This window comes from Chrysochloris asiatica, unplaced genomic scaffold (assembly GCF_000296735.1).
Source record: "Chrysochloris asiatica unplaced genomic scaffold, ChrAsi1.0 scaffold00041, whole genome shotgun sequence".
Taxonomy (NCBI): domain Eukaryota; kingdom Metazoa; phylum Chordata; class Mammalia; order Afrosoricida; family Chrysochloridae; genus Chrysochloris; species Chrysochloris asiatica.
Genome location: NW_006408559.1, coordinates 12,447,196 through 12,461,816, shown reverse-complemented (window position 1 = coordinate 12,461,816; position 14,621 = coordinate 12,447,196). Strand labels below are relative to the sequence as shown.

The window sequence follows — 14,621 nt, the reverse complement described above, 5'->3', positions numbered from 1 at the left end:
TAAACTATCACATAATTCACAATAAAACATTTAAAAACAAAACCAAAAAAAGTGCTCATTACAGTCAGATGCTCACTGAAGAGCTGAAGCTTGAACTTCAGATTAAATGCAGAGGACTGCTATCCAAGGGCTTTGTGATCTTGCATGACAATGCACATTCATACACCTCTGCCCACACCATTGACACTCTGCATCGTCCTGATCTTGCTCCATCAGACTTTCACTGTTTGGTCCCCTGAAAGTAGCCCTTTTAGAATGAAGATTCACTCTAACGAAGAAGTGAGGACAGTGGTGCATCTGTGGCATGAAGCTCAGCCTAAAACATTTTAAAATAAGGGAATACTGAAAGTTATTGACAGATGGACAAAGTGTATTTAAAAGCCAGCAGGTTATATCGAAAAATGATGTATTTGTCTTTTCTAAAAGCTGATTAAATTCTATAGCCAGAGTGCAGATAATTTTTGACTCACCCACATATGTGTATGTGCATGTATATACATGTGTTATATATATGTATGTGTATGTATACATATGAGTGTGTATTTATACATATCTATTCACTATGGTCACATCTCTAATGTTAACAATTATTCCTTAATGTATTCAAATTTTTATTATGGATCTTTTCAAACATATATGAAAACAGAGACAATAGTATACTGAGATCACCTATGTTGTTGTATGCCATGGAGTTGGTTCCGACTCATAGCGATCCTGTGTAAAGTTTTCCAGGCTGCAAATCTTTGCAGGAGCAGAAAGCCTCATCTTTCTCCTGCCGACTAACTTGTAATTTTGAGATGCTGACCTTGAGGTTAGCAACCCAACTCTGTTCATCACTAAATTAAAAAGATAATCAACCTCTACATAATAAGTTAATGTGCTAAATTGCAAAGTCAGTTTGAACCACAAGGTCAGTGATTGAAGCTCACCAGCTGCTCCTTGGAAACCGTACAGGGTCACTTTGGGTCAGAATCAACTCGACAGCACTTAACAACAACAACAGGAAAATCAGGAAAATTGGAGTCCTGGTGTGGCGCTGGGGGTTAATATGCTGGGCTGCAAAGCTGTTTGAACTGCAGTGTCGGTGGTTCAAGCTCACTAGCTGCTCCTTGGAAACCTTATACAGGATCGCTATTAGTTGGAACTGATTCGATGGCACTTAACAGCCACAAAAAATCAGGAAAAAACATTTACATTGGTTTGCATACATTGGGTTTCATTGCTATATCATCAAGTCTCTTGCATTCCAGAAGCATCCCTGCCCTCGTTTTGGAATGCTATTTGTTTATAGGGAAAAGTCTGCCATGTGTGTTGTATTTAGCTGACTGCTTCTTGTGGTGTGGTTGGGCATGCCCCTCTCTCCCCCCGCTGTACTTCTTGTGCTAGGAGAGTTGCATTGGCCAGTGAGGTGTCCAGCAGCTACAATTCATTTCAAATTAAACGAAATTCAAAATTCAGTCCCCCGTTGCACTGAGTACACTTCAAGCGCTCAATAGGCCTCTGTGATAGTGTAGGTTTGGACCATTGGCTTTGTTTTGGAAAGGTCTATCGAACAACCCTAATCGATGAGCAGCTTCCATTTTGGATTGTTTGCTTTTGCCAGAGAATACTTTGTGTGTTCTTCATCAGTTTGTCCCCACTGTGACTAGTGTTCAACAGTCTCAGCCTGCCCCTCCATCACCCAGTGATGGCTGCTGGCAGCAAAGCGGTGATTTGTTAGCTCTCTCATTCTCTGTGTGAACCTTGGAGTGTAGTGATTAAACCTTTGGCTGTTAGTTGAAAAGTTAGTTGTTCAAATCCAGAAAGGTTGGCAGGTTCAATCTACCTAATGGCTCTGAGGAAGAAAGACCTGGTGACTGCTTTTGTAAAGATTTGTTGTTGTTGTTGTTGTTCGGTGCCTTTGAGTCGGTTCTAACTCATAGTGACCCAACAAAGGGGCTTCAGAAAGTTTGTGGGGAAGTGGAATGAACTGTTCCGAGTCCCCTTGTATGTCCAACATAAAGCATGTTGCTCTTGCTCTGTCCTGTGCCTCCTCACAATCGTTGCTGTATTTGAACCCATTGCTACAGCCACTGTTGTCAACCCATCTTATAGTGATTCTTCCTCAACTTTAAGGATCACAGCATAGAAAACCCTTTTCTATTGTCACGGGAATCGCTGTGAGTTGGAGTCAGCTCCATGACATACACAATATCGTACGGGCTGCACTTATTAACTGAAATTCTCCTATAAAAGGAAATTGTTTTACAATCAGCTATTTGGTTACCCTGACATACAGTTTATACAGGAAGGCAGAATAAGTGCTTGTTTCACCCCCCCTTTTCTATGCCCATTTTCGGAGTCCTGGTGTGGCGCTGTAGGCTAATGCGTCAGACTGCAAAGTTGTTTGAATTGCAAGGTCGGTGGTTAAAGCTCACCAGCTGCTCCTTGGAAACCCTGTCCAGGGTCGTTATGGGTTGGAATTGACTTGACAGCACTTAACAATGACACAAATGCCAATTTTCAGAGTAAGAAGTTGATGTCCTAACACCTTCCAAAGATGACTAATAAATTGTATTTCGGTTAATTTCATTGTGGTGGAGTAGATCTATATATGATAAAGAGCTGGCCTGTTGGACCAGTTTTATAATTTAGTGACGCTCACAGTTCTGTGCTGCTGTCACTTCCCAAACTTCTGCATCACCCCAGAGACTCGGTGCCCCTTCAGCAATAACTCCCCACCCCGCATGGCCCCAGCCCCTGATGATTTCTGAATATCATTATGAGCAAATGAGGTTATATATATGTCTCATTTTTCATTAGTTACATTTTCTAATGCTCGGGTGGTTTTCCGAGGTGTTTTCTTAATGTTGAAAAATAATGTAAGTCACCTTCACATGGAGTCCCTGGGTGCTGCAAACATTTTGTGTGCTCGGCTGCTAACCAAAGGTTAGCGGTTGGAGTCCACCCAGAGGCACCTTGGAAGAAAGTTCTGGAGATCTACTTCAAAAGATCACTGTCATTGAAAACCTTACGGAGCACAGTTTTACTTTGACACCCGCGGGGTCACCATGAGTCAGGGTCAGTGCAATGACAACTGGCTTTTCATACCCTTTGGTGCCAAGTTGAAGTCCTCTGTTCACACAGTGTATGTAGTACATGGCAACAGGACATCATGCCACGGAGTCCCCTGGGTTTCCCGCTTTTGTCCCCTTCATACTAAGGAGCATCAGTTCATGGGATTCTCTTTCTTTTCAGTACTTCAGTTTGTGCCTCAGAGCGTGGACACCGGCTTCTGCAACTTCACCCAGCGCATCGAGAAAGGTCTGATGATCGCACTCTCGGAAGTGAGAAAGCACCATCCGAGCACCTATAACCTCACAGTGCAGGTGAGAACGTCCCTGTGTACAGAGCAAAAGGCTTAGCGTTTTTAACGAGGAAGCCAGCCTGCCTAACCCGACCCAAACTCAACCCAACCTGCTGCCATTTAGTCGGTTCAGACTCAGAGATCCGGTATAAGGGTTTCCCTGGCTGTAAATAGTCGCAGAAGCAAGACAGCCTTGTCTTCTCCTGCTAGTGGGTTCCAACCGATGACCTTTTGGTTAGTGACTTTTAACCACTGTGCCACCAGGGCTCCTTCAGACACATTTGTTGTTGTTAAGTGTCACTGAGTCAGTTCTGACTCACAGCAACCCTGTATAAGGTTTCTGAGGCTGGAAATCTTTGTGGGAGCAGAAAGCCTCATGTTTCTCCTGGAGAGCTCTGGTGGGCTTGAACCATTGACCTTGTGGTTCTCAGTCTAGTGCTTATCATATGGAGCCACCGTGCTCCTTTAAGAGTCACTTAGCTCTTAGTATTCCATCCAGTGAAGGACAATCTGTTTCCCGTATGGTGACCATATGCAGAAAATTCAAGAATGTTCTATAAAACAATGAAATCAACCTATCAGTCTCCAACAGAGAAACGTGTCAGTACATGGAACATGTCATATCACGGAACATCGTGGAATATGGCGCCTCACTCTGAAAATGAGACGCTAGCTACTAATCAGAGATCGGCTTGATATGCATTATGTAGAAATGCTTTTTGATTTTAGTATTTCTTTGATAGTTTTCTCTTTCTTTTCTATATGATCTCTTCTGGAACTCTTGCTAAGTAGATTTTAGCACTCATGGATTCATTCATTTTCCGTATTTCTCTCTCCACCACTCCCTGTCCCATCTGTCCTTTTTAATTTTTTGTTTCCACATATTTTGTAAAGTTGGTCCCCCAGATCATTAATTTAGTCTTTGGCTGTGTCCGTTCTGTTTAATTTTGCTTTAGCAACCATTTTATTTGTTAATTTCTCTGCTCCATTTTTATTGCAGCCTCTCCTTATTTCATGGATGCAATGCCTCGTGAAAAGCTCTGAAGACTCGTTAGAATGTCTTAAAAAGTTGTCTTGTGTTTGCTATATAACCTTGGTTTTCTGTGTAGTCAGTGTTCTGTGTACTGATCTTGGTCCTTCCCTTTGGTGATGTGAGTTTTCCGGCTGTGTCTGGGATGGCGGATCGGCTGATTGCTGTCCTGCTCCAGGCTGTTGTTATGGTAGCTTGTCTGGCATTTCCCTCAGCTCTGGGGTCTATTTCAATACCAGCCCCCTCTCCTGATGGGAGAACAAATTGAAACACTGAGTATATCTGCAGAATACAAGGGTGGCAGGCTCCTCTCTTGGCTTGATGCATGGTCAGAGATAGGCAGACTGGGACCTCCCCTTGACCCATGTCAAGATACGGACATTTTCACTCGGGTTGGAACACATTGGTGTATTTTTATAGACTGAGCAGCTTCTTCTTTTTTTTTTTTCTTTCTTGTCTCTAGTGAATATCAGAGTTACCGTCCTCTGCCCAGCTTCATGCTGAGAGGTCATACATCCACATTCGCTGTCTCCCAGGCAAGGAGCTCATCTTCATCAGGGAGTAGTTTTCTCTTACCCTGACTGAAGTTGTGGGGCCTGCCAGGGCCTCTGTGTTAGCCTCTGTGGGCACCACTGGTCCAATCTTTCTCAGACAGTCCTTTAATTCTGCTGATTATGGGTCTGTAACCCACTTTTGTCTCAGTTCCTACTGTTTCCCACCACAGAGGCTGTTGGTCTTTACCAGCGTATATGTTGGGTCTCAGTTAGGTTTGTTTTAGTATGTTCCCTTCCTCTCTCCATTTCCTGCAAATTTGACAGAATCTCTTATCTTCTTCCAATCTTGTAGCTTTTGTGGATTTGTTTCCTTTTGTTCAACTTATTGTTATTTTAGTGGGAGAGAAATTTGAGGGAAAAATTGATGGTATGATAGAACAATATTAACAACAATACCATGGACTGCCAAAAGAACAAACCAATCTGTATTGGAAGAAGTACAGCCAGAATGTTTCCTGGAAACCAGGTTGGCCAGATTTCAACTCTCATTTATCTGATATATAGTCAGGAGGGACCATCCCTGGAGAAGGATATCACGTTTGGTAAAGTGGAGGTTTGGACCAACAAGATGGATTGTCACAATGGCAGCAGCAATGTGCTCAAGTGTAGCAAAAATTTTAAGATTGGTCACTATGAGTCTGTATCGACTGGATGGCACCTAACAACAATGTGTGTGTGTGTATTTGGAGCTCTGGTAGCATGGTGGTTACAAATTGCACTGCTAACCTCAAGGTCCGTAGTTCGAAACTACCTGCTGTTCTGTGGGAGAAAGATAAGGCTTTTTGCACCTATAAAGATTTACAGCCTTGGAAATCCTATGCAGGATTGCTGTGAGTCAGAACTGACTCCGCGGCCCACCACCATAAATATATGTATGTATACACACACACACACACACACACACACACACACACACTCATTCATTCCTTAATGTGTAAAACATTTTCAATTTAAAATATTGAAAAATGGAACTAAGTTGTAAAGCCAGTTATTCATTCTTTTAAAACTTTGCCTGTCTTTTTAAAAATCAGTGATAGAAACGTGGTAGAGAAATAGCAGTCAAGCTTTTACAGAACAATTTTGTTTCTTTTAGAAGCTAATTCTGGCTTTCCTCTTTCAGATCTTGAATATCACTGTGGGGCCTTCAAGGATGGCTCCCCGGCGGGGCCCAGTGACCATCATTTTTGCTGTTAAGAATGCACAGGGATTTCTGAATGGGTCTGAAGTAAGCGAGCTGCTTCGGAACCTGAGTGTGGTAGAGTTCAGTTTCTACCTGGGGTACCCCACACTGCGGATAGCTGAGCGTGAGTACTATTCTGCTTGGGAGCGTTGGGGAAGAGTGAGCGCAGATGGTTTTCATTGGGGGAAATGATAATTTTTCACAAAAGGAATACTTGGTTCTGAACCCCAGCATGAGAATTAGGTAAAATTGGATCTTTGCAGGTTCAGCCAGGTATGTCTCCTGTCCTCCCTGTATGATTGATTCTCTTTGGTGACTAAAAGAGGACTATTAAAAACTGAGCCAAAACTTGCGCTGGACTGCAAGGTGGATTGGAACCGCAAGGTTGGTGGTTCAACCTTACCAGCTGCTCCTCGGAAACCCTATACAGCATCGCTATGAGTTGGAACTGACTCGACGGCACTTACCAACAATAGCAATTAAAAACTGGTAGTTCTGGTATGATGCTGTTGGATAAGCACTGGATTGCTAATCACAAGGTCAGTGGTTCAAACCCACCAGCTCTCCTCAGAGACCCTATACTGGGTCACTATGAGTCAGAATCGACTTGACAGCACTTAACAACAATAACAATTAAAAACTGAGAATCTTGGTGTGGTGCTATAGGATAAGAACTGAACTGCCAACTACAGGGTTGCCACTTCAGACCCATCAGCTGTTCCTTGAAAACCCTATACCAATTGATGGCCCTTAAGAATGCCAACAATTGAAAATGAGACTTAGTCTCACGTACTTTGGACATGTTATCAGAGGGACCAGTCCCTGGAGAAGGACGTCATGCTAGGTAAAGCAGAGGGTCAGTGATAAAGAGGACGACCCCCAGCAAGATGAGCTGACATAGTGACAGCTCAAACACGACAACAGTCATGAGGAGAACGGGCCGTGTTTTGCTCTGTTGCTCGTGGGGTCGCTGTGAGTTGGAACCAACCCAATGGCACCTAACAACAACAACATTAAAAAGTATGCAAAAAAAAGAGATTGCACAAGTTCTGGAAAAGAGAAAACTCTAGGAATGTGATTCCGCATTCAGGGGTCAAGAATGGGAGGAATGTTTGGCTACAGAAGGGTTGTGAAAAGGAATTTTGGGGTGTGATAGAGCTGTTCTGTCTCATTCTTGTTTAGTGGTTATATGACGGCATTCATCAAAGCTAAAATTGCACACTGCTGTATGGAAATTTGGAAAAACAAACAAAACAAAACCCAAATTAATACAACCAACCAAGTCAGTACTTCTGGTTGAAGCTTGAAGTCCTCTATGCAAATAGCAGAGCAGAGAGGGGTCGGGGTGGGATGGGGTGGTGGTCAGGGTATTAAATAGTCGGTTTTAGGACTGTTTAGGCCTGAAATGTAAAGAGGTTAAGTTAGTAGGTTTTAGGACTATTTCGTCCTAAAAGGTAAAGAAGTTAAGGCAGCATGTGCTACAACATGGATGAACATATAGAGACTAGCCAATCACGAAAGACCATGTAGTTATCCATCCATTTTATGAACTGTCCAGAACAGGCAAACACATTGGGACAGGGAGTAGATTGATTGGGAGTGTGAACTCAAGCTCCTTCTTTAAGGTTTATAGCCTTATCATAGAGCAAGTCGATTTTACAATATGGCCCCATTCTGTCCTTACCTTTGTAAGATGACCACTGAAGATTGGGCGCTATGGTAAAGCGTGGTGACAGAATCAGATGGTGCCTGGCTATCAAGAAGGAGAGCATCTGGAGTCTTCAAGGTCTCTCGTAAAGCAAGCTGCTCTCTGAGGTTGCTGTGGCATTGTAGGATCAGCATTGGACTGCGAACCACAAGGCTGGTGGTTCAGACTCACCAGGTTTTACTTGGAAACCCTACACTGGGTTACTGTGAGTTGGAACCCACTTGATGACAGTTAACAACAAAAGGAGTTAATCTGCCCATGCAGAAGAAAGCACACGAGCTTAAGTGTGATCCAAGGATTTTAAATAGAATTCATGATCAGAGGAAGTGCTGTATCGGAGCTTCAATTCCAAAGCACTTGATCCATGGAGTCGTCAGTGCATTTTGAGTCTTGACATATGCTCAGACGTCATATGATTGCTTTCTGACCATTAACCAGTCAGGTGATTATGACACTTGTTACACGCCCCAAACAGTGCCCTGAGAAGAGCCACATGTGATCTAGCCCCAGTGAAAAGTTGGGGTCACTCAGGGCCACAAGGTAGCCAGGTGATGGAAGGACCCCAAGACCAACCTATCGGCTTTTTCAGTCTTCAGTTGTGGTCCTTTTCCTGCTTCCATAGGCATGCCTCCAACAGTGTTGAATTGACTTGTCACCAACTCTGACTTTGTGATGATTCCCTTTGTTTTCTCTCACAGACAATCGGTCCCTTGGCTGTGAGACAACTGGTGCCCTTTGGCCTCTGTACTGTGTGTGCTGATGGCTTCCCTCATCTGGGATGGCTGCCCTGTTTCAGGCTTTAATATCTATAGACAAAGTAAAGGAAGAAGATACATGGTTGTTAGGGAAGGGCTAGGGGACTAGGAGAGGGACTGCTAATAGGGTGTTCTTTGTTGTGTGTGTGTGTGTATATGAAGAAATGTTGTAAAGTTGATTGGGGTGATGGCTGTGCAACTTTGTGAATTCCCTAAGAACCATGGTGTTGTACTCTTTAAACAGGGGAATGCTGTGGTATATGGATTATAGCTCACGTCCAGATTTTAAGGCTGGCAAAAAGAAAATCAGAAATTCTTTTTCAAAATGGAACAGCCAAGTGTTAATGTGTTAATGGTTGTTAATGTATACATTAATGGTTCATGTTATTAATGTATACATGAATGGTTAATGTATACATTAATTGTTAATATATTAATGAATTCATTAATGGTTGTTAATGTATTTAAGTATGGTGTTAATTAAATGATAGCAGGAGAAAGATGAGGCTTTCTGCTCCTGCAAAGATTTACAGCCTCAGAAACGCTGTTACAGACTTGCTATGAGTTGGAACTGACTCGATGGTGCTTAACAGCAATGAAATGACAAAGAATAACTTGTAACATACAAAAGTAGACAGGAATAAAGTTGTGGTTTACAAATAGGAACTTTGATTTGTGTAGAGTACATGTACAGCTAACATAAGAACAATGACAACATCATAACAACCACACGGTTGCTGGGACAACAGGTGTAGTCTAGACCCATCCCAGGCAAGCAGGACAGATGGCCACTTTGCCCTGAGTCATCACTGGGGACCTGGGACCGTCAGGAACACAGTAAAAATGCTTCTGTCTGAAACAAGGACATTAAAAACCAACCAACCATGCAAACACCTTTAAAGAGAAGTGGGAGTGATCTTAGTGGAAGCAGTAGGTCCGTGTGTCTGTGAGGGAGTGTGAACAGAACCTTATTGCTTTTCCTCCCCCTTTCTCCTCAAGCAACTATTCAGAGGAATGGCTGCTGAGTTTGAACTGCCGATTTTGTGGTTAGCAGTCCACTAAAGAGAAGTTGTTGTTAGGTGCTGTTGAGTCAGGTCCAACTCATAGCAACCCTATGTGAGGTTTCCGAGGAGCGGTTGGTGAGCTTGAACCACTGACCTAGTGGTTCAAACTACTTTGCAGCCCAGCTCATTAACCCACAGTGCCACACTAGGCCTCCTAAATCAGTCTTTGTCCAAGAGTATATCTCCTTGGAGCTAGGCAGGAGGAAATTGCAGTCTAGCTCCCATAGAACTATGAGCAATTGTTCTAAACTCTTTGAAGATTCTGGAAAAAAGAAAGAATGAAAGAAACTGCCTTCTGCCAGCATCCTCATTGCTGCCATTTTGTGCCTCACGTTTCTAGAGACACTGATCCAATATGCCCAGAACTTGCATCTCTTACAGGTTTTCCCTTTCCCTCCTTCTAGCCTTCCAGTACCCACAGCTCAACTTATCACAGCTGTTGAAGGCCTCCTGGGTGAGGACAGGTATGTGGAACTCATGCCGCGTTTTGGGAGCCGTGAGGCTAAGAGATCTCAGCTGTGGAACTGAGAACAGTGCCGGTCCTGCTTCTGACGTTTAAATTCAGGGCAATTTGTACCTGGAGTTCTTGGCAAGGGGGTGCGGTTGGCTGTGGGACTCCGTCCCGCTGAGTTGTGACAAAAAATGGGTTGGCATTCCTTTAAACTGCATGCACCACGTGCTGGGCAAAGTCTGACTGCAACGTTCCATCTTTTGACCCAGAAACAGTGTGACGTACAGATTCCAGAATCTCTTTTTCTCTGAAATGTCTCCTTGTCTGGTTTTAGAAGAGCCAAGGAGGTCACTCCGTGAGCAAATTCATTTTTCTTTTTTGTTCAGGAGGTCTGGGTCAGATGGATATTGAAAGCAATGACACTTCAGACACAGGTTTTCTGGACTGTCCTGGGCCCAACACACAACATCCAGGCCAAGTGCCCACCAAATGGCCTGGCCTTATTTCTAGTTGTTGTTCCTGGCAGATGACCAGCCTGTGACCATCTCTGAAAGGGGAATGGAACCTGCTCTGGGTGAACACCATCTGCCTTATTTCTGTCCGGTAATAGTTTAGAACAGACCTGAACACAAGACTCTCTTACCTTGAGCTAGTGCATTAGTCCACGTCTTTAGTCAGATCAGATGTGAACACAACCTCCTTCCAGAGTTTAGGGAGGAGTACAGATGGAGTGACTGCACTCGGGGAGCACTTTGAGCTCCGGAGTGTCTGGGTCTTCTGAGTCTCTGACCACCAGAACTGGAGCTGCAGACAGGACTCAGGAAAGGAGGCACATCCTGGGCTCTCCCATATTCCATCCCCTCTGCCTGGAATGTCTCCTCCCCAGGGACTGGATTTAATTGTTCTGGGTGAATTTCCCTTCTATACACACATGCATGCATACACACATATTCACATGTGCACACAATTATACTCACATATGTATCTACATCGGAACACATGCTTGCACTCACACAGAGCACACATGGGCATAGTCTCCTCCACATGCACATGTGTGGTGCATACATGCATGTGTGTGTGTGCTCATATGTGCACATAAGGCATTTGTACACATGAGCACATAGATTTGCATACACATACTCATGTACCTGCTCAGGTACATGAACGCACATGTTGGCAAGCATGGACACATTGTCACATGTGCACACACTCACATTGCCCATATACACATGTGTCTGTGCTTCCGTGTGCACACAGTCACACACACATACACATGTGCTTGCATTTGCATGCACATGGCCACATGGCCATGCTGTCATGACATGCATGCACACGTGTGTACACACATGTACACACCACCACACAGTGCACACCCACATGCACTCACACACATGGGCATAGCCACACTGCCATGTGCTTGCATGTATGTATATATACACATTAACACATTCATGTGTACTCACATGTGCATACATGCACACTCACAGTCATACCTGGACACGTACATGGGTACATAGTCACATGCACACAGGCACATAGCCACACTACTGTATATGCCTATGTGTACACACACGAACATAGTCATGTGTACTCACTTGCATACATGCATGTTCACATGGGCACAACTGGACATACACATGGGTACATAGTCACACACAACACCCATGTGCACTCGCACATATACTTCTGCATGTGTGCACCACCACACAAATGGGCACAGTTACAGACACACACATGTGTGCGCATGCAGGTCTGCACATGCAGACTCACATGTGGACACACATGCACACACTCCCACTCATGGACACATAGTGTCACATGCACACACACACATGCACACGCACACACACGGGCACATATTTGCACCCTTGCACATATGGACACATAGCCACACATATGTAGACATGCACATGCACACATGCATATATGTGAGCATGAATGGGCACACACACACACACGCAGATGCACACATATATACACATAGTTGCATGTGTGCCTGCATGGGCACATAGTCTCTCTCACACACACACACACACACACACACACACACACACACACACGCATGTGCATGCATGCACTCCTGTATGTATTTACTTGTGTGTATGCATGCATGCACACACTCACAGGTACTTGCATTCATTCACACACACACATACACTTACATGCACATGGGTATGCCTGGCACACACCTTTTCTCTCCTGCCCCGCCGCTAGCTAACGAATTGTGGTGTCTCTGTGTGCTCTGTCCTAAATGAAGTACTCTTGGGCGTCTTTGAGAAGCAGCTTCAGAATGAAGTCTTCCAAGCCGAGATGGAGCGCAAGCTGGCCCAGCTGCTCAGCGAGGTCCTCTCGAGGAGGCGGATGTGGAGAAGGGCCACCGTGGCCTCGGGGAGCAGTGTGGTGCAGGTGGGTCACCAAGACCCAGGAGTCAGGGAGGGGAGACCCGGCCACATTTCATGCTAATGTGAGATGCTGTGGGAAACCCCAGTTTAGGGGGATTCCTCAATTAGGTAGCAGCTCAGTGTGACCACCTCTCAGTCCCACTGGAGTCCAGACAGATATTTACCAGGCCCTCAGGAAGTGCTGGGCATGCAGTAGCCTGAGTGGGGGCCGAGCTAGGGGATTCCTACTAAGGTGCCATACTATCAGATGACTGGATCTTTTCAAACGAGTTGTTGTTAAGTGCCCTTGAGTTAGTTACTACTCATAGCGATCCTGTATAGGGTTTCCAAGGAGTGGGTGATTTTGACCCACCAGCCTTGCAGTTAGCAGTCAGTCCAGTATGTTATAGCACCATACCAGGCTCCTTAAAAAGATGATGTGCTCTGTTTTATAGAGTGCTAAGTAGTACTGAACTGCAAGATCGGCTGTTCAAGCTCACCAGCTGCTCCTCGAAAACCCTATAAAGGGTTGCTATGGGTTGGAACTGACTCGACAGCACTTCACAACAACAACAAGAAGTAGTATTGATAATATCGTAGAAATAAATCACTGAACCAGAAGAGCCCTGAGGAAAGCAGAGAGGACAGTTTTCTGTCTTCTATCTTATCTTGTAAGGAGCCCTGGTGGTATAGTGGATTACATGTTAGGCTGGTAACTGAAAGGTCAGCAGTTTGAGTCCACCAGCCACTTGTGAGCCAGAACCAACTCAACAACACAACCACCGCCCTCCCAGCTCGTTACCCTCCCTGCAGCCCATCACCCCTGGCCATCTGCTCTTGACCCGGATCGTTTCTTTGCGCCACTGGCAGGAAGGTCACAAAATTGAGATGCCTGTGAATGAAGTTACGTAGTTTTGAGATGCCGATACTCAGGGAGGGTTGGAGCTGTATTTCCTTTTCGGTGTGCCTGATATTATTTTGGATTTTCCTTTTCTTTAAGCAACTGCTGATTTGTAGAGTTTGAGATAAGGAATCTCTTTAAAAAACAAAGACAAGCCACAGCCATTGAATTGACTCCAAGTTACAGTGACTCTATAGGACAGAGTGAGTTAATCCTGAGGGTGTCCGGGACCGTCCATCCATTTGGGAGCAGACAGCCTCCTCTGTCTGCCCTGCAGCGTCTAGGGAGGTTAGACCTTTTGATGAGCAGTCCAACACGCTGCCCACTGTGACACCAGGACTCCTGGGAGGTCCCCAAAGCGGTGACATTTCAGAGATGCAAGCGAGGGTTACTATTCTCTGGTGCCTCTGAGATGCTGCTGGTCTGTGGTCTTCAGGTGGTGAACGTGTCCAGACTGGAGGGGGATGATCACCCGGTGCAACTCATCTACTTCGTGGAGGATCGAGACGGCGAGAGGCTCAGCGCCATCAGGACCTCAGACCTCATCAACAAGATGGACATCCAGAGGGCTGCCATTATCCTGGGCTATCGGGTCCAAGGCATCATCGCCCAACGTAAGTCCATGGTGCCTGAGATCTTCTATGTTGTGGCAGGGTGGACGGCCAGGTGTGTCTGGTTGCAAGCTGTGAACCGAGAGCATTTTCATGTGTCCAATGGGTGAGATGTCTCCAACCTATAGCAGTCAATGCCAAGACCTTCTTCATGGTGGTTTCATTGCTCTGTGTACTCTTTCCACCTAACAGTCTGTATTCAGGCACCAGCAGTGTGGACTGACTTACGGTCGTCTGTCCTGGCTGGAGCTGTAAAAGCAGACTCTTTGTTTCCCGGTGCTGCTCTAACAGAAATAACATAAGCGGGTGCCTTTAACTAACAGGAATCTCATCTCTCACAGTTTGGGAGGCTACAAGTCCAAATGTAGATTACTGGCACTAGGGGAGAGAGCCCTGGTGTGGCGCTATGAGATCAGCACTGCATTGCTAACTGCAAAGTCAGCAGTTCAAATCCACCAGCCACTCCTCAGAAAACCCCTTACAGGCTCACTATGACACTATGAGTCGGAACTTACTTGACGGCACTTAACAACAACAACAACAGCATTGTACCACATGAGTGCTATCCCCATCTCCTTTCATCAGCTCTTCCCATACAGATTGGATACTACTCAGTGGAGATTCTACCTTCCTCCACGCC

At 45.0% G+C, this 14,621-nt stretch overlaps 1 protein-coding gene across 1 annotated transcript in view; it reads left to right on the top strand.

Annotated features, from left to right (window-relative positions):
- Window positions 1-14,621, top strand: part of KIAA1549 (KIAA1549 ortholog) — a 140,951-nt gene that overhangs the window by 66,860 nt on the left and 59,470 nt on the right. Inside the window, exons 6-10 of the mRNA XM_006861241.1 lie at window positions 3,238-3,368; window positions 6,051-6,234; window positions 10,042-10,101; window positions 12,346-12,494; window positions 13,807-13,984. Coding sequence (XP_006861303.1) covers window positions 3,238-3,368; window positions 6,051-6,234; window positions 10,042-10,101; window positions 12,346-12,494; window positions 13,807-13,984 — 702 coding nt within the window. The remainder of the gene's footprint in view (window positions 1-3,237; window positions 3,369-6,050; window positions 6,235-10,041; window positions 10,102-12,345; window positions 12,495-13,806; window positions 13,985-14,621) is intronic.